Source organism: Equus quagga, chromosome 6, assembly GCF_021613505.1.
Source record: "Equus quagga isolate Etosha38 chromosome 6, UCLA_HA_Equagga_1.0, whole genome shotgun sequence".
Classification (NCBI taxonomy): domain Eukaryota; kingdom Metazoa; phylum Chordata; class Mammalia; order Perissodactyla; family Equidae; genus Equus; species Equus quagga.
The window spans coordinates 119,738,735-119,760,039 of NC_060272.1; the positions used below are offsets into that span (position 1 = coordinate 119,738,735).

General features: G+C 39.6%; 1 protein-coding gene across 3 annotated transcripts in view; it reads right to left on the reverse strand.

The window, feature by feature from the left end:
- SLC24A2 (solute carrier family 24 member 2) overlaps positions 1–21,305 on the reverse strand; it is a 245,396-nt gene that overhangs the window by 95,084 nt on the left and 129,007 nt on the right. For 2 of the 3 annotated variants that reach the window (XM_046663746.1, XM_046663744.1), the window contains exons 3-4: positions 3,531–3,569; positions 918–1,026 (exon numbers count right to left, since the gene is read on the reverse strand). In XM_046663746.1, coding sequence (XP_046519702.1) covers positions 918–1,026; positions 3,531–3,569 — 148 coding nt within the window. The remainder of the gene's footprint in view (positions 1–917; positions 1,027–3,530; positions 3,570–21,305) is intronic. The other variant, XM_046663745.1, reaches the window with a different exon arrangement.

Genomic DNA, 21,305 nt, shown 5'->3' on the forward strand with positions numbered 1-21,305 from the left:
TTACGTGATGTGATTTGACAATCTCCTTCCACGTACTTGATCAGTGGCAGAGACCTGTTCTCCAGGCTATTAGCCCCTGTGTAACATCAGGCTCAATTATACGGTCCAGGGATGAAGGGAGAACAGACTTGGTTATATTTGAACCCCTTGCTAGTGGCCTAACTCTGACATTTATTTGACACATCAGATATCTACTTACTCTAAAAATTAATTTTTTAGGATACTTATGCAGTTTAAGAAACAGGATGTATCTGGCTCCATTGTGAATGAGTACAACTGGAGGAACACAATACTGGGTCATTTGTGATGGTTCCTATGATTACCCGAGGAGGCGAACCAGGCCTTTTCAGTCTCCAGTGACCGATCCTAAGCAGTTATCTCAGAGAGAGCGCGCTCTTCGGATGCGAAGAGGCTCACCGCCCATCCTCCAATTGCCGAAGAACCGGTACCGTACCAATGGTCAGCAGAGAACATCACTCCCAGAACTACTCATGGCTCTCCTAAGTCATGGCGTTCTTTTCTCCTCTTTCTTTTTCTTTTTAAAGATGCACAATTTATTTTCACATACAACTTCATTTTGAAACTTACGATAGGTGATGAAAGAGAATTGTCATTCTAGCTGGAAGGGAGAGTTTTTCGTCTTCTCTGCCTCATAACAAACTGAACTGATGGAGGCATCAAAAGACCGAATTAGCAAAAGGACCTCAGCTCTTACCCATGGTACAAAAATCTCTGATCGTGAACTGAGCTATTGCAGATAAAGCGAGCCAAAGGGCCAGGGCTTCCTCTGGCAGATGCTAAACACAAGGACACTGGCAGGCTTGTGTGATGGAAGCATAAACATGTTTTACGAAGAGAAGTCTTTTTACATTCTCTTTCCCCCCAAATGAGCTTCCAAACTAAAGTCTGATGCTTACCTTCAGCGAGTGGGTCAAGGGTGTGTATCATGAGCTGGAAGATGCTATTCCTCATGAGACTGTTGTGGAGGGAGGCAGAACTTCCACCTCTCTGCAGACGGGGCTTAGCCTGAGCAGAGAAACCAGATAAAGACGCTGTTAGCCCTCAGGAATGCAAGGAAAGTGCTTTATAGATAAACCCTCCTGTAGTCTGGTGGTCATTCATTTCTGTCACATGATCACACACTACTGAACCAAAGGTTTTCAAAGTACATTCAAATCTCCCAAAGGAATGGCTTTCTTACATCCTTTGCTACTAAATGAATTAATTGCTACCATTTTTTTAGAGCTTAGTAAATGCTAGTCAATGTGCTATAGGCTTCACCTCCATTAGTTTATCTCATTCTCAAAATGAACCTTATGAACAAGATACTGTTATTATTCCCCTTAGACAGATGAGGAAACTGTCTCAGAGAAATGAAATGAGGTGTCTAGTCACACAGACAAAAAATGGAGGCTAGAGGAACGGATCTCAGGTTTGCTTCTCTCAAAAATTGTTATCTGAATCACTGGGTGGTCTCTTAAAACGTTTGGACTGTGCACCCTATATGCAAAATTTTTGAGTTTGCATATATGTATCCATCTGTATCTATAGCTCTATATCTGTATCTATGCATCTGTATCTATATCTACGCATATACTAAAATATAAGCATATATATTATAAAACATTTGCAAAACTAGAAATTAGGAAGAACAGTATAGGAAGTAAATGATAGAGGTGCTAATGTTTTCTCCTTGCTCCCCAAAAGAACATCTTGCACATCTCCTGGGGTACCTCATCTCTACCATGGGGACCACAGCTCTAAGCCACAAAGCCCTACAGTCTGTGTTAACTGAGATCTGAGGAGAGACAACCTCCTACTATGAATCCACAGAGAAACTCCCTGACTTCAAAGGGAGGCTCCTTCTGCACAGATTCCTACTGTGTGATCCTTTGGCCAAATAAATGAAACTGATAGGAAAGAGAGGAAGAATGAACTTCTAGAGATGAAGCTACCAACAAACTCTTTTTCTTTTATTTTCAAAAGCAAACAGTCCAAAAAAAACCTCTGGATTTTGATAGGTTTTTATCCTGACTAGGAACTGTTTTCTTCCCCTTTGGCTGATTTTGTGCTGGTTATCACAGGGGAAGATGCTTGCAGAGTAGCCAAGCTTTATAGACAGGCAGATTTAAGAGGGTAATGTAATGTGAGGGAACTAATTTCTCATGGAACTTTTGATCCAAAATCTCCACATGAAATTTTTCTGGGATCAGGTAAAAATAAAAACACTATTTCCCACTAAGCCTTCCAACCCTCTACATTACAGTGTTTTCCAAAATATTTCATCACACTCAAGACCCACAAGGGAGCTTCCCAAGAAAAGTCTCATAAGAGACAATCAAACACATTTGGAAAGTGCTACATCCTAGCCCTAGACCTTATTAACAATTACGGTCTGCATATTTGGAGACAAACATGAAACCCATGGTAATCTTGAAGTATGGCTAAAGTGTCACTGTGAGAAACATGGAGAAATCTGTATGATTTTATTATAATTGATATTCTATTAGAAATCATATTCTCAACTCCATAGGGTTTGGAGACGAATCACAGATGATGACTGGTATCTCAATGGTGAGCCAGGTCACGAGCAAGAGACTGGGTCTGTATCGTTAGCCCAGTGCCAGATCTGGCATATCCTATGGGCTCTCAATGAATGTCACGAGTCTTTGCTCTCAGCACTACAGAAGGAAGGATGGGGTGATATATATCTTCATTACTAGTCCTTTCAGCCTTAAAAATCTGTAACTTTATTTAATGCCTTGTGTTATCTGATTCAGATGATTAAGGTTCAAAGTATTTTGGGGCAAGGTTAAGAGACTTGAATAGAGTTGAAATGTAATCACTCTTTGATGGCTGAACACAAAAACTCTGAAGGTCATTTCCTTGCCATGCTGCACAACTCAAAAGTGATGTGTTAATTGGATAGGAAGTGGACAATGTGCTGTTAATAATTTGTCATAACCACTGTTACTATGGTCCTTATTCTGCGAAACTGGGAGAACTCTGCTGTAGAGATCTTCATTCACAAAGGATTCTATCTATAGAAAAACTTAAAGCATTCATTTGGGTATCATGTATATATTGAATATATAGGTCTCATGCAGCATTTCTTTTGAGGGAACCAAAAGAAATTTCCAACCAAAAATGAGGTGCATGCCGATACACAAAGAAAACATATGTCAAGCATTAGATCCCACACTGTCCCCCCAAATCTCAGCTCAACGTCCCTTGGAATGCAGTTTGGAAATACCTTACTCTTTCAACTCCTATAAAAGCTCATGCCGAATGAAAGACAGAGCTCAAACTTTTTGAAACGTAGTCCCAGAAATAATTTTTTAGTGGATATCAGAATTCAGTTGACACTGATTGTAGGAGAGAGGATACAGACACACTGGCAAATTAAGCCATTTAAGTATTCCAAGGGAGACAGTGATTTGTTGAGCATACGAGCCCCTCGTCCTCCCGCCCCTGCCCCCACACCCTCCACAGGCACATGAACAGGTACAGACAGGGCCACTGCTTCCTACCGGTAGAGCCTGTTCCTCCTTGTCCCTGGCTGTAGATGACTGCAGAAGAGGAAAAGGCAAAAGCAAAAGACAGAGATAAATAAAGGACGAATCACAGAGAGGTTTTACATTTAACAGTAAACATCATTATAGGGAAAGATTTGGTTCTTTCTGCTCCTGGGAAGGAATAAGCTAACAAAGGGGGTCAAGGGTGCATATTTCTAGCTAATATATAATGGTTTATTTAGGCATGTGATAGATTCCCCTGAAAGATCAAAGTTGAATGGCCAACCCAAATGCCCAGCCATAGAGGGCAGTTAAACCAATTATGGCCCAGCCACGCAGTGGAATACCATGTGGTCATTGAAATGAATGAGGTAAGTACACATGTATTGCATGCGAAGATGTCTAAGATACATTGTTAAGTAAAAAAAAATTTAAAACCTTATTTGTTGTCTCATCTTGTAAAAGAAAATAAATTAACAATACCTTTAGTATATGCAAAGAGAAAAATTCTGCAAGAATCATATCAAACTGTTATGAGTGGTTATTGTTGGGGATGGGGTTATAAGGCAGTGACATTTCTCATGTCTTTTGGAGGGAGTCGACATTCACTGCCCCATATGTGGTGAATAAAATAAAGCCTGAAGAAGCTAGGCCACTGAAGTAAAGACTAAGATCATTAGACATGGAATTCAGATAATCCATCTTCTTTCCTGCCCCTACCGCTTCAAGTTTTCTGTTCTAAAAGTGGAAATATCTGTCAAGTTGAGAAATGTTGACTACAAAAGAAGAGCATATGAGGGGCCCGTCATCAGGTGGGAGAGAACAAAGCTCAGAGAAGGGGACGCTGGAGTTTCACCAACAAGCCCCCACTGGACAGCTTTGCTTCCCCACTTAATATGAACAATCCTTCTTCAACAGAACCTGACACCATCTTGTGATCTTTCCAACAATGGACAGGTGCCTTGTGAGTTTCCTCATGATCAGACCTGCTTTTGTCACTTCACCTCAACTATGGGAGCACACAGCAAGAACAAACTGGAGCATCTCCCCTGTCTTGCCTTCTGGTCCTCCTTTGAGTCTTTGTTGATCTGCATCTCCAGGACTACACACAGATGTGGAGAAGAGCAGACAGGCGCAGGGCTGTTCCAGACCCTTCTTGGGCCCTGGGCTCTCTTTTTAAGTCCTACCACAGGTCATATAAAGAACATTAAGATGCCCTCACATCCCACCTAAAATATACATTGTCAGGTAAAAAAAGGGGAAATATTTTTATAATTTCACATTTCAAATTATTGGCTACATCCAATTTCTTTAATTTATGATTTGCATACTCAAAATCTTGGAATGCGAGAAAATTGAATCCCCAATTTGTTTTCACATGTAATTTTTAAGAAGGCTAAATTGAATCCTTAATGAAGTTGATATTAAATATTTTGTAGACATTCAATTAAACATTTAATAATCTTGATTTTTGTAGATGCCTTTTTGGATTTTTGGAGTCAATATCAACATATATTTTTTCTTCTGCTTCCAAACATTTTTTTGTAGCCCTTTGAACAACTTGTCAGTCTCAGAAACAGACAGAAGTGTTCTGGGTTGGTGGTAATTTCTGAGCACAGACCACGGGCATTACTAAATTTGCCATAATCCCCTGATTTGGGGCTCTCTCTCAGTGACTTCTCTAAAAACACTAATCAGGAAATATGCCAGATTCCCTAGACCCCAGAAACATGCTTGCTGAACTAGAGTGGACTTGAACTTGTCCTTTGATATTCCCTTTTTGCTCTGAAAGGCACTGTATGATCCTGTTTCTCTCTGCCAGGTCCTTTTATTTTCTCTTCTTCCACATCAGACAGCTCAACAAATGGCCCCACATGCTAGAGAACAATCCCCCAGGGAAATTATCCAGTGCAGCAAGCTCAGCCTTTGGACATACAGCAAGATTAACTGTCAGAGCACGCCTTTTCACTTAGCAAATTTACAGCTTGTGGCTAAATGGGAGACAAATAATTATGAGCTGGGATTGATAACACAGCGATTCCACAGAACATGAAGGAACAGGATGAAACTGAGGAAAGAAAAGGATGGTTTCCATAGGAGCAAAGATATCACCAGCCATGAGTTTGGATTTTAAAAATACGTTTAAAGAAAATATTTGAGGATTAAAAAAAACTCCAAACCTGTCTTTTGGTCTGAAAGGAGGAAAAATATCTACCCTACCGACTTCCTTTTTCTCTCACGAGCAAGGAGGATCCTAAGACACAAAAGATGGAAAGAAAATGCCTTGTACTAGATTCTACAAAGATAAAACTGAGCCCAGAGAAAGGTCTGAAATCCTTTACAAAGTTTCCCATTGGTTAATGTCAGCAGAAGTGGACATCGTTAGTTATCTTTCAAGCGTAATTCACAGACACAAATACATATCAGGTTACAACATGTAAACTTAGGTATATACACAGATGACAGCTGAAGCCACTAAAACACCCCTCCACTTTCCTTTAATACAGCCCTGTTGCAAAAGAGATGAGAAATGTGACACGTGAGGGGAATTACTCATTTTTCAGGGGCTCACCCACATCTGCTGGTACTTCCTGACGCTCACCTGACTTTGCCTCCCTCTAACTTCATCCTGAAGCAGCCTCACAGTCTGGCAACGTGTGGTTGATTATGTTAGGAAGTCAACTGTAAAGGGGTTTTAATTACACTGGAGGCAACTAGTGAAGCTGAGAAAGAATCGATCCGATGTGTATGGCCTGTAGTGTTTCTAAACAGTGGATTCTTTAGCCAACCATCTGGGTTTTGGGTTGGCCTTGGTGTTGTGAATTTATTTTCAGGGCTAGTGAACATCTGGCAAGTTTATTCTAACCCATCAGATGTTACAGAAGACAAATTCTTCAAAAGAAGAGCAATGTGACTTTAAGGATTAATCTTGGCATACTTATCATGCATTTTGCTTTATAATTTCTTTAATTTTAAACACACCAAAATATCATATATTTGGGCTGGACTAATTTGAGAGCCCAATTTCTGGTGGTCAGTTCAAAGGCTGTGCTATAGAAAAGCTATAGGACAGATTTGTTAAGCTAAATCCATAATACACAGAGCAATTCTTGAGAAATACTCAAAATAATTTATAAACTGTATCGCGAAGGGTCTTTATAGTTGGGGCTCTGGCATGTCAACGTAGACACTGCTCTTCATTCATGAAAGCAGGACACCCACCAGGCCAGGATGTAAGGAATACATCTTTTACTTAAAAGAAAGTATTCTGTAATTCAATCCTTTATTTAATTTAAACTGGCCCCATCTCTAATTATTGCAAGTAATTGAGGAATTGAGCAACTGGGATGATGCTATTAATATCTGTTGTTTTCCCTAATGGGAACGCCAATTCTATATGGGAATTTTGCTACCTATTTGCTAGATGTTCTGAAATGCCCTATTCCTTTGCTTCCGTAATAAAACATACAGCCCATTTAGAAAGCATTTTTAATGCTATAAATCATTCACAAATCCTTCAATTGTCTCTCTTCCTTTGACCCTCGAAAGGCACTGGTTGAGAAATGGCCTCCCTGACTACCAAGTATAGTTTTGATGTGACTTTGTACAGAGCCTTACCCCACATCCAGGCCCCCACTTCCACCTCACACACGTATGTTAGGCAAACATCCCACAGGTTAGCTGCATCATGGCCACACAGCCCCTAGTCTACTCTGACTGGTAATTGCCCCTTTGCAAATCACATACTCAAATGGGTCACTGGGAGGATTTCATATGCCAAAAGACAAGTGGGTAAAATAACAGGTGGCTTTTCTGGCCAGTGGCTTGGCAAATGGATATGGGAAGACAAGCAATTCGTCACAACAATCAAGTAACAACCATAAACATCCACCACCATAACCTTTCACTAAGTTCTGTGAAATGCGCCTAAATTCATCGTGCCAAGAACCCAGAAGCACTATAAAGTCTATAAAAACAAATTTACAAGTATAATTATTTTGTCATAAATGTGATCCAAAATAATTAGAAATATTATCCAATATTTAATTGACGCAAATTTTAATGTCTTGGTATTTAGAAAGGCTGGGAAAGCGATGATTTGAATGACTGATTTTATTTTAAAAATTAACCAGGAAGTATGGAGCTGCCCTGGTGATGTAGTGAAGTTTGCATGCTCTGCTTTGGCAGCCTGAGGTTCGCAGGTTCAGATCCCAGGCGCGGACCTAACACCACTGTCAAGCCACAGATGTTAGCTCAATGACAATCTTCCTCAAGCAAAATGAGGAGGATTGGAAACATTATGTTAGAGCAGGGCTAATCTTCCTCATACACACACACAAATTAACAAGGATGTATCAAATGATGTTTCCATTTTCTTTCAATACATTTACCTGTAATAAGCCAAAACATTCAAAATCTCTCTCCTAGTTAAAGAGGAATAAACCTCAAAGCCTATGGGAAGACTAGACAAAAGGTGCAAAAGCTTTAAACTTGAAATCTAAAAGGAAAGAAATCCTACTACTTTTTAATCGGATGCAATTGCTTGCATCTCCCGCTACGGTGTCCTAACATACTCTCTAAAATATTAAGGGGGCGGGATTAAACAAATTCCTAAAGAAAGATTTAGAATTCTAAGAATATTTTGGTACTTAAGAATACTTTAGAGATTTAAATTCAAATTTCTTTACCACTGGGTGCTGGGTAGTCATCCCACTATCACTGCCTTTTAGGAAAGTAAGAATCTCAAAGATGAATGAAGTGCTGAAAGTGGCAGCCCAGGAGGCAGGAATAGCCACTTCGCAACTCTGCTTTCAAGAAACACATCAGGATGGAGAGAAGGGGTGGAAATTAAGTAAAAAGTGTGGTAATGGAAGTTCACATTTGGAAGCAAAACATTTTGATGTTTTATTTGAATAATGCCCCGATCGTGAAATATTTGGGACAGTAACGAGAAATTTCAGAAGAATAGATATCCCCCAAAATGGAGGGAGTGGAAGTGTGAAATTGTTAGAGATAGTTAAGGAACAATGTTTTACCTTTTAAATAGTTTTACAGGAGAAGAAATAATGTATGATGAGAAATGGTGTCATACACATGTAGTTATTAAGTATATGGAATTCAGACCCAGAAATGCTCAGGTTCATTTTCCTATTTTTGTCATTTGTTAGCTGTGTGACCTTGGACAAGTTATTTAGTCTCTCTGTGTTTTAGTTTCCTCATCTGTAAAATGGGAATAATAGTAGCAACTGCTTCAGGGGGTTGTTGTGAGGGTTGATGAGTTAACGCATATAAAGGGCTAGACCAATGTTTGGTACACAGTAAGCACTATGTATTACCTCTATTATCATTACTATCACTGTTAGGAAGCACAAGGGAGAATAATGACAGATTATAGGACAATAGTAGATTCAGGGTTGTGAACTGGATTAGAGAACAGGATGATTTCTATGGGAAGCAGGAAAATTCCATTGGTTAGGACGATGAGAGGTGATTTGTGTGACACCAGAAGACAGTTAATTGGGCATGTCATGTCCTAGGTTGGCAACTGAGGGAGGAGAAGATGACACAGCAGATTCTATTTCCTTGACTTGGCTTCTCACTACCTCCGTCCCGTGAATCGGCACTGTCTGAAGGATGCAGGACTGGCGAGGCTAGGTCAGCATATCTCATATATTTTAGTGGGCCTGGTTTAGATCAGGAAGCTCTGGAGGCTGGAAAACTCAGAGAAGGTAGAACTCAAGCCTGAACCCAAAGGATGCCCCCAGCCCCGCCCCCAAATTCGGGAGGTTTCTGGCCAACACTTTCACTTGGAAGGGTGTTCCCTGTGACCAGAAAAAGGGAAATAACTGGATCAGAAAGGTCACAGGCTCAGTCATGAGTTCAGTTTCTGCTGCAGCCATTTCTCTCTCTGGGCGGCATCCTGGACTAGGAGTTCTGTGAATCCAGGAAGCCAGGCTGCGCAGGGATGAACTGTGAACACGTCCAGTGCGAGCACCCGGGTGTACTGGGCATCTGTTGAAAGTCATGATTTGGATAAAGAGCGAAATAAGGTCCCCTCAAAACTCGGAAAAAAGTTTACCCCATAAGAGGGCAGCTACTCATAACAGGTGAGGTGAGGCATCTGTTGCGATCCACTCTAAAACTGTTAGGAAATACGATTTGAGAATAACTCAGTAAGGCAAAAAAGCCAGGGTAACTTCAAGACGCAGAACTGGACTAAAACTGACAAGTTGAAATCTACACAGTTGCATATAAACGGTGTCTCCAAACTTTATTGATCATATACCATTACCAAAATCATTCTGAGCAAGTAACATATATAATGGAATGTCTATCTATCTAATTATCAATCATCTATCTAATTTATGTGCCACTGTGAACTATTAAGTAAACATGGACTAATTTCTTCTCTTTCTTTTTTTTTTCGCTCCTTTTATTCCCCCAAATAACCACTGATACCTATGTATTTATTTTATACTGGCTACTTTTCCTATCAATTTAAAATGCCACAGTAAATTATACAAATTCTTTTATATATTCAAGTATTTTTTTATTTTTTTCGGATGTACATCATATTTCGAATTCTGTATACATTACATCATGTTCACCACCCGAACACTAATTATAGTGCATCCCCTCACATGTGAGCCTAATCACCCCTTTTGCCCTCCCCCCTCCCCCCTTGCCCAAAGGTAACCACCAGTCCAATCTCCAATGCTGTGTTGGGTTTTATTTTATCGTTTTTATCTTCTACTTATGAGTGAGAGCATATGGTATTTGACTTTCTCCCTCTGACTTATTTCACTCAGCATAATACCCTCAAGGTCCATCCATGTTGTCACAAATGGCCGGATTTCGTCATTTCTTATAGCTGAGTAGTAGTCCATCGTGTATAAATACCACATCTTCTTTATCCATTCATCCCCTCTTTCTTTTTTTAAAAGTAAAAATAAACAGAAGTCCTAATATTTTCTTCCTACATCCCAAATAATTGTCTAGGGTACCCCACTGGAACATTAGCACAGACCTTTAAAAAGGAGTTTTACGGAGAGTAGAGTGTTGGTTACCAGAGGCTGGGGGTGTGGAAATGGGGAGAGGTTGGTCAAAGGGTACAAATTTGCAGTTATAAGATGAATAAGTTCTGGAGATCTAGTATACAGCATGGTGATTATAAGTAATAACACTATATTATATACTTGAAAGTTGCTAGAGAGTAGATCTTAAATGTTCTCACCCAAAAAAGAAATGGTAATTACCTGACGTGATGGAAGTGTTCGCTAATGCTACAGTGGTAATCATTCTGCAATACAGAAGTGTTTCAGATCAACACACTGTACATCTTAAACTTACACGATATTATATGTCAATTACATCACAATTAAGCTGGAAAAAATAAAATAAAAAGGAGTTTTATTATTTATTATTTTTTGATGTGCTTTTTATTGCAGTAACATAGGTTTATAACATCATATAAATTTCAGGTGTATAGCATAATATATTTCGAATTCTGTGTAGATTGTGTTCACCACCCAAAGACTAATTATAATCCATCCCCACACACATGCGCCTAATCACCCCTTTTGCCTTCCCCTCCCCTCTGGTAACCATCAATCCAATCTCTGTCTCTATATGTTTGTTTGCTGTTGTTTTCATCTTCTACTTATGAGTGAGATTATATGGTATTTGACTTTGTCCCTCTCACTTATTTCACTCAGCATAATACCCTCAAGGTTCATCCATGTTGTCACAAATGGCCGGATTTCATTATTTCTTACGGCCGAGTAGGAGTCTATTATGTATATATACCACATCTTCTTTATCCATTTGTCCATCAATGGGCACCTAGGTTGCTTCCAAGTCTTGGCTATTGAGAACAATGCTGCAATGAACATAAGGGTGCATGTATCTTTATGCATTTGTGTTTTCAAGTTCAAAAAGAGTTTTAACTGCTTCTCACAGAACTGCTAAGGTGAATTGGGTGTATACTGCACAAAACTCCCTCAGCCAGCCTCCCAAATAGTGGAAGTTGTAAGATCCTTAGGACAGGATTCACCTCGTGCGTCCCATGGTCCCTAATGTGGCCATGCAACCAGGCGGCATGGGAGAGTGAGGCCACTCAGGCAGAATGGGGACTGTGTTTCTGCGTCAGTAACCACAGCTCCTCTGATGCTTGCTCCACTGGCTAAATTAATAGTAATGATGATTATTTAAATCTGCCCCTTAGAGCCTCTATTTAATCTTTCTTATTAAGTAGGTACACAGAAGACAGTAATCCCCATTTTATAAGTGGAGAGAGAGAAGCGGGAACTGCCTCAGGCTGTTTCTGTACTCAGGATACTAAGCACCTGTGTTAATTCATTTAATTTAGGAATTAACAACCCAACTACCGCTGCCATCTCTCGCCATCCCCTGAAAAATCCAGATGTTGCTAATACACTTTGTTGTATTGTTTGAGCAATTCTCCCAATTGCTAACAAACCATCCTGATATGCCAATCAAACACAATCTGCTAGTGGTGTTCTGGCATTAGTCACACTAATTTCCTTTGACTAGTAAAGAACCCCAAATACATTCATATAAAAAGTCTGGATCACCTTCTTTTAAGGAAAGAGTGTCTAAGACAATGTGAATTTTAAAGAAAAGTTTAACAAATGCCAGTGCTGGATGCACCACAGAATAATTTGCCACAATCAAGCAGATTCCAGTAACGGACAATATTTATTGAAAGCTCAATATGTGCCAAGTGCTTCATATACAACATCTCATTGAATCCTCACAATAGTAGGTATTATATTATGTCCCATCCCTTTTAACAAATGAGGACTCTGAGAATGATGGAGGTTGGACAATTTGTCCAAAGCCACATAGTCAGTAAGTGGCAGAGCTGGATACGAACTCAGACAACTGGGCTCCGGAGCTTCTCTAAGTGTTGGTGAAATAAGAAAGTGGAATTTTCCTTGAAGTGGCCTGTGGGAAGGAGTCTGGAGACACTAGAGCTGCAAATACAGTAAAAATAGTTTATGTATATTAAGAAATTTGTATGAGCTCCAACTTCCAATGGAGGCCAGAAAATAGTTGCCGAGTGATTGTTGTGAATGCAGAATGACAGATTTTATTTGTGTTTGTTTGGTACAAAAAGTTGGTGCCTGGAATAGAGATAGTATAGAGGTTATTTTCTTGTCTTTTGTCTCTTCCAGCATTATTATTTAGACTCACCTACAATTTTCATGAATTTTCATAATTATTTCTGTCTCTTGAAGGTCACAGAGGCAGCACTTTCTATGACCTTTGCAATGGCATAGGTTCAAATAACACCACAAACTAGTTTATCCGTATATCAAGTTGACTTGTATTAAGGAGTTTATAGCTCAGCAGTAGGGGGGAATAGTGGGGGCCTCTGGTGGTCCCATCTATCACTGTGGCCATGTGAATCTATATTTAGTTTATCTGGAAGTAAGGTGTCCCCAATCTTCAATTTATTTCTGATGCTGAAGGACTATGCTGTTTCTTTGTTACAAGGAAAGAACCACTCAAAAAATGAAATAATCACATTCCAGTGTCTGAAGCATCAAAGGGCGACTCTGAATAGCAAGTTTTGAATATAGAAAATTCATTCGTTTAGTCATTTAACAATATTTGATCAGATTTATTGGATGTGTACTCTATGCCAGGCATTCTTCTAGTTTCTAGGGATACAGACAGGACCAAAACTGACAAAAATCTATCCTTGTGGAGTTACGTTTTCGAATGTGTTATCATAAAACTAAGTGACAGAAGGAATAAGTTAGATCACTTAAAATTAAGTGTTATATTTAAGGATATACTTAAGCGGCTTAACTGTGGCCTAACCATCACCTCTGTAATCATACTACATGATTAATTTATTAATCCTGGATTCAGCATGCATTCTGGTTTGGAAAGAAGCTGGCAGAGTATAAAGAATACAAAGAACATGATTGTGTCTATAAAATTATAAACAGCATAGAGCAAGGGGCACTAGACAGTTAAAGTACATCTTGAAGCTGATAAAAGTTGAAGATGTGATTTAATTTTTGACAATATTATTGACAATAAAGTTTCTTGCCAATGTTTTAAAAAAACTTTTACTGATTTAAGATGAAAAAGAAGAAACCCTGAACTCCAAGGAGAATGAAAGACTATGATTTGAATGTAATGTAACCTTGTGATTTTGATATACGTTATCTTTTCACTTTTATGGTCTCCTAGATACCTCATTAATACAACATACTAATTCCCCCCCACCTTTTAACTTGCGATCCTAGAAATTTATTGGCACCATTCCAGCACCTGATTCCTGTAGGACTCTGATATAATTTCCACACCAGCAGAAAAATAGAGATGCCAGATTTGCTGAACTTAGTTTTGGAATTTCCAGGAAGCAAATAAATACCATGTAAACCCAATTTAAACATTTAATAATATAAATGAAAATGTACTTAAACTTTGGGAAAGCAACAAAGGGCACAAATATCAAGTACATGAGATTTTCCATTGAAAATGTACTGATATTGAGAATCAGTCCCATTGCTTGATCTGCTCTCCTGTTTCCAGAGGGGTCAGGAGGAAATGAAGATCTTTCACGTCATGGAGATGGATTCAGAAGTGGAATGTAGCAGTGTTTGTTTCACACGCTACTTGGCTACTTCTATATTCCATTCACACTCTGTGTGTTCCCCCCATTCGCTCCCTAGTTCATTCTTGTACTATTTGTCTGATCTCTCTCTTTCCCACTACTGAGCACTCTCCTGAGGGTAGAGACCATGCTTTTTTCATTTTATATTATTCCACAGTACCCAGCATAGGGGTGCTAAATGCTCAGTAAATGCACGTTTAACACTAAGTGAAATCAGATCTTATTTTTTTTAATGAGTCTGTATGCTCATATACAATGAGGTTGGAGGCAAATGGCTTCTTTTCAGTCCAACACAGAGCCGTGCCACTTTCCTCTTAGCATCTGACACTGCTAACGACCCGATGCTTCTTGAATCATTCTCCTCCAACGTATCTGAGATGTATGCCGTGACCAGGCTGCTATCTTTGTGTGTTTTTTTTTTTAATTGGAGAATGGTTTTATTTTCTTTATTTTTATTTTTTTATTGTGGTAACATTGGTTTATAACATTACATAAATTTCAGGTGTCCATCGTTATATTTCGAATTCTGTGTAGATTACATCATGTTCACCACCCAAAGACTAATCATGATCCATCCCCACCCACATGTGCCTGATCACTCCTTTTGCTCTCCTCCCTCCCCACTTCCCCTCTGGTAACCACCAATCCAATCTCTGTCTCTATGTTTTTGTTTGTTGCTGTTTTTATCTTCTATTTATGAGTGAGATATACAGTATTTGATTTTCTCCCCCTGACTTATTTTGCTTAGCATAATACCCTCAAGGTCCATCATGTTGTCAAAAATGGCTGGATTTCATTTCTTATGGCTGAGTAGTATTCACTGTGTATATATACCATATCTTCTTTATCCCTTCTTGCCTTGATGGGTGCCTAGGTTGCTTCCAAGTCTTGGCTATTGTGAATAATGCTGCAACGAACATAGGGCTGAACGTATGTTTATGCATCCATGTTTTCATGTTCTTTGCATAAATACCCAGCAGTGGAATAGCTGGATCGTATGGTAGTTCTATTCTTAATCTTTTGAGGAATCTCCATACTGTTTTCCATAGTGGCTGCACCAGTCTGCACTCCCACCAGCAGTGTATGAGAGTTCCCTTTTCTCCACATCCTTTCTAACACCTGTTGTTTCTTGTCTTAAAACTTCATTCTTTGAACTCCTATTTTAGTTATAAATGGCATTTCACAATTATTCCTGATTGCTTGTGTTTGCCTAGTTGGGACTACAACCTTCTTGAACATGGGTGTCTTACACATTACACATCTTTATATTTCATATTTTGCCTACCAGTGTGCTGGCACCCTGCAGATGCTCAGCAAGCATTGATCTCCAGATTGACAGTTACAAAGTGCTGAGCCTAGAGCTTTGCAATGAAGGAAGATTCTCAAATAGGCAGGAAACTCACTCTGAGACAGAAATGAGTTGAGGAGCCTGGATCTGGTGTTGGGGCTTAGGACACAGTCAGAAGAAACTATTTTGACTAATACAGAGTGGTATCAGTCAACAGTTCTGTGGCTTAGTCCCTGGACTCTGTGACCAAACACTATTGCATGGGTCCTTCAACCTGAGAGAGCCAGTCTTTTTTTTGGTGGTCTAATTGGAACTGTAATACTCATCGCGGAGGAGAGTGTGGTAGCGGTCTCTTTTAGCTGGTGAAAGCATTAAATGGAACACAGTCATCAGGTAGCAAAGTGGAGAACATGGCAGTGAGGAATCATTCCGTTGGTCATTGACCACTATACAGCAGAGCACCCTGGAAAAGTAGAGTGCCTGGTAAGGACTAGGAATCCCACCAGTGGGGCTTGACATGAGGATGGTTACCTTTTCAGTTATCCCTCTGAGCCTGATGCATCTAGGGTGGTGAGAGACACATTAAGGTTCAAATTTATCTTCTCAGCTCACTTATCTTTGCCATCCTTTGCTCTGAAAGGCAGTCCAAGCAAATTGCCATTTTCACTATTTTATCTGTGTTCTACCCTGGTTATTAGCAAGTTATTCCCTCCTGCTCCATTTGCAAATACCTTCCCCCATGGTATCTTCAAAATCACTCTTTCACTCATCCTTCAACACATATTTAATGAGCATCTTATATGTGCTACACTGTTCTAGGTATAGGAATACAACAGTGAACAAAACAGCCTAAACCCTTGCTGTCATGGAACTTATATTCTAGTTTAATCTCTCTTCTAAGACATAGTTCCAATTAAGTAGCAAAGCAGCAATTAATATATAAAATCCCTGCTGACTTTTACTGAGCACTAACTACCCTTGAGATACTGTGCTAGATGCTCATTTAATCCTCATCACAATCCTAGGAGGCAGGCACTATTTGGAAGCATTTTTAAAAAGCTTTTTATTTTGAAATAATTATAGATTCACTGGCAGTCGTAAAAAAAGATGTAGGGGGAGGCCCGATGCACCCTTTACCCAGCCTCCCCCAAAGAGAACATTTCGCACAGCTATAGTACAATATCAAAACCAGGAAGCTGACGTTGGTACCATCTCTGGAGTTCGTTCAGATTTTGCCAGTTTTGTGGTGCACTTATTTGTGATTGTGTAAGGCATGCGTGTTGCTCTATGCAATTTAATCACATGTGTAGCTTCATGTAACCACCACTGCAATCAAGATACTTAACTAGGGACTGGCCCTGTGATGGTGTGGTTAAGTTCTTGCACTCCACTTTGACAGCCCAGGGTTTTGCTGGTTCAGATCCTGGGCACAGACCTAGCACCGCTCTTCAAGCCATGTTGAGGTGGCGTCCCACATAGTACAACCAGAGAGACGTACAACTAGAGTATACAACTACATACTGGGGGGCTTTGGGGGGACAGAAGGAGGAGGAGGAGGAGGGAGGGGTGGGGGACAGCGAGGAGGAGGGGGGAGGAGGAAGAGGAGAAGAAAAGAAGATTGGCAACAGATGTTAGCACAGGTGCCAATCTTAAAAAAAAAAAGATACTTAACTATCATTACCACAAGATTCCCCATGCTGCCCCTTTACATATATACGCATCCCTCCCTGCAGCCATAACCCTGGAACTCACTAATCTGTTACCCGCCTCTATAATTAAGTTATTTCACGATTGCTGTGTAAGTGGAATCTTGCAGGATGTATCCTTTTGAGACTGCTTTTTCCACTCAGTACAGTTTCCTTGAGGTTCATCCAAGTTGCAGCAGGTATCAACAGCTGCTTCCTTTTTCTTGTTGAGTAGTATTCCATGGTTGGATGCACCACATCCTCCCCATGAAGGACATCCGGATAGTTTGCAGTTTTAGGCCATGGTGAATAAAGCTGCTATGAACATTCATGTATAAGTTTTCTGCATAAAAATAAGTTTCATTTCTCTGGGATATGCCCAAGAATACAATTGCTGGATCATAACACCATTTTTAGTTTTAAAAGGAACCGCCAAACTATTTTCCGCAGTGGCTGAACCATTTTATATTCCCACCAGCAATGAAAGAGTGATCCAGTTTTTCTGCATTCTTGCCAGAATTTGGTATTATCACTATTTTTTATTTTAGCCATTCGAATAGGTATAGTGATATCTCATTGTGGTTTTAATGTGCATATCTCTAATGGCTTATGGTGTTGAACATTTTTTCACGAACTTATTTGTCATTTGTATATTCTCTTCAGTGACATGTTTGTGCACATCTTTTGCTCAATTTCTAATTTGATTGTTTGCTTTTTAATGTTACATTTTGAGAGTTCTTTATGTATTCTAGACACAAGTCCTTGCCAGACATGTGGTCTGCAAATATTTTTCTCCCCATCTGGAATTAGTCCTTTTATCCTCTTAACATGGTCTTTCACAGAGCAGAAGTTTTTAATTTTGATGAGGTCCAATTTATCAATTTTTCCTTTGATGCATCAATTTTTGGTGGCACATCTAAGAATTCTTTGCCTAGCCCGAGGTCTTGAAGATTTTATCCTATTTTTTTCCCTAGAAGTTTTTAGTTTTGTATTGTACTTCTAAGCCCATTATCCATTTTGAGTTGATTTTTGTATAAGATATGAGTTTTGGTCATGATCTCTTTTTTTGTGCCTATGATGTCCAATTGCTGTCAGACCCATTTTAAAGATCAGGAGTGGAAGGCCTAGAGAGCTTAACTGGTCATAGAAGCAGTAACTGGAGGCAGTGGGATTGAAATGCACGAAGCCTAACTTGGAACCACGTGCTCTCAAGGACTATCCTTCCCTGGGCCCAAGGCATCACTCTCTGCATTCCCCAAGTAAACATAAAACAGACTCTGAAGTCACCTTCCACGCAGGCCAGAAGGCAATTTATTTAGAAAATAGAAGCCATCTATCTAACCTTCATAGAACTATATAAGGAAATCCAGAGCTTTAATCATTAGCTTTGCTTTGAACAAGAAGTACATGATTTTCAAAATAAACTCTTATTTCCAACGTCATGCATCCTTCTAACCGTATAAAGACAAAGTGTTAACAGAAAAATAGAGATGAAATTGAGATCTGCCATTAAGTAAGGATAGTGCTCTATTTTTGCTGATGATGCAGTAATGACGATGCTGGAGATTCAGGCCTTAAAAGAAAATTTCTGGTTCCAGATAGTGGCTGTGGTCTCCGAGGGCACATCTTATCTGTTATCTGTCAATAGCACAACGGAAATTGTGTACTATTGAAAACAGATGTAGCCTGGCAGTAACAGAAATGGAAAAGATATGCTCTGGGAATCCTAAGTGCATTACTGTCAGATGGAGCCAGGAGGTACTGACATTACAGTCAGCACCACCTTCTTGGCCAAATATTCAGTTCTATTTTCAGTGTTGGAATTAAAAATCTGTTGCAGAATTAGGGGACAATGACATGAGGAATATCCTGTAGAAAAACCTTTCTTTCTAATTATTGCTGGCTCTGAAGGCTTGGCTTTAAGCATTGAGACCTTCTCAAGATAGTTCTAGACACTTCATTTTGTAGCAGGTCCCACTGCACAAACTTATTGCCCAGAGAGCATCTTAAATGCTGATAATAATCACATAATGTTGCATAATATCACCACTGAAAGTTTACTATTTACTAAACTATAGTAATGTTGGACATCTTTGGATAGGATTCTAATACAAAAAATATACTGGACCTGGAGAATGATGCTCGCCAATTGATTGAAGAAAATCCAGTCCAAAAGTAAAAGATTGTGCTTAAGTTGACATTTCTTTCAAAATGTGTGTTCATTCTCCAAGTTTTTATAGTGAAAAATTTCGAACATAGGAAAAGTTCGAAGAGGAATCCAATGAACAGCCATATTCCCACTACATAGATTCAACACTTAACATTTCCTACATTTGCTTTATCAACATATGCATATATTTATAATTTTTTGTGAATCACTTTAAAGCAAGCTGCAGATGTCATGCTATCTTCACCTCTAAACATTTCACATGTTATCTTCTAAGGATATAGGAATTCTCCTACGTAATCATAATATCATGTGTGTGCATTTTGTATGTATGTAATCAGTGACATGTTGCCTTAACAGGTTAACACCTCGTAATGGTGTTTTTTTTTTTTTGACAACATGATAAATTATGTTTGTGTTTATAATTTTGTCCCCAAGGCTAGTTGTTAAGTACAGTCATGCACCGCATAACAATGTTGAGGTCAATGATAGACCGCATGTATGACAGTGGTCCCCTAAGATTAGTACCATGTAGCCTAGGTGTGTAGTAGGCTATACCATCTAGGTTTGTGTAAGTGTACTCTGCCATGTTCGCACAAGGACGAAATCGCCTAATGATGCATTTCTCAGAATGTATCCCCCTTATTAAGCAACACATGACTGTATATGTAAAACAGAGTATCCGTTTTATTTGCTAAGACCTCCTCCATTCCCTACTTATCTCACCAACCCACGAGAGCAGATCAACAAAAATCATTAGTTCATTAAAAAAAAAAGTTGCTCTAGACACAGGCACTCACTTTCTGACTCCTGTTTGGTATTGGCTTATTGGTAGACCATACTGACCCGCACAGACATTTATAACTATAAATAGTATTTAGTGCTGGAATTTGGTGTCCATAGTCTGGATTTAGGGGGAGAGTTTGTGAAATCTCTGAAACTGAGTGTAAAACTTTGTGTGTATATGAATTTCCAGGGTCAGGTGGAAGAGTAACTGCAGCTTCCACCAGATTCTCAGAAGAGTCTATGACCCTAAAGAGATTAAGAATCACTGATTTAATGCTTCCAAAATACTTACCCTTTGGAAGCTGGAAGATATTACAAATGGCACAAATGATCAACTGCTGACAGAAAGGAGGAATTCCAAAAGGACCCATCTAATCTATCCAGTTGACAGCCTGGTGCCGCCGAAGTAGCTTCCGGCAGAGGTGATTTAGAGCAGAAGGCAGCACAAAGCATGTTCCATACACTGACAAGTTCTCAGTTCAGGAAAAAGATGTGAATGTCACTGCACGTGGCCCAACTCTATTCAGTGGGCAGAGCCCAGGCAGAGCACCCAAGGTCCGCTCTGGGCATCAGGCTCCCATCTTGCCCCACTGTGTTTGTTCCAAACGTTGTTCCTCTCTGTAGGCTTTGTAGCCTTTAGGGTGGTTTACAACTGTGATTTTGCTCACCTTGAAGAAACACAGAAGACGGAAGCAGAAAACGCCAAAATAAACAAGTGAGAAAAAGGAAAAAAGTCTTTAAATGCCTGGACATTTTGGAAGTGGGTGCACTTCCTTGTAAATGCCAAAGGGATTAACACAAGGGTGCAAAGAAGTGCCAGGCACTGTGCTAGGTGTTCTTACGTGGCTGTCTGATAGCATTAGCAGAATTATGAGCACCTCTGTTTCGTAGCTGGCAGGAAGTGAAGCTGAAAGGGATGAAGCAACTGAGTGAGCCAGGACAGCTGGTTACTCGGTGAGCAGGGGCGGGGTTAGAACTCGTGTCCGTTGAATGCCATTTCCCATCACATTTTGTTTTTTAATATTCAGTGCAGGAGGATGGATGCAGAATACGCAAATATAAAAGAACAAGGAAAGAGTGAAGTCAGCTTATGCTGTGAGGTTGTTTGCTTGCTGAGCTTTATTTTGCGCTCGCCTCCGTGGAAAATGCAGGTGAGAGACAAATCAATAGCACTTAGCTTTTGAATAATTTGATTTAAATGCAGTATTTC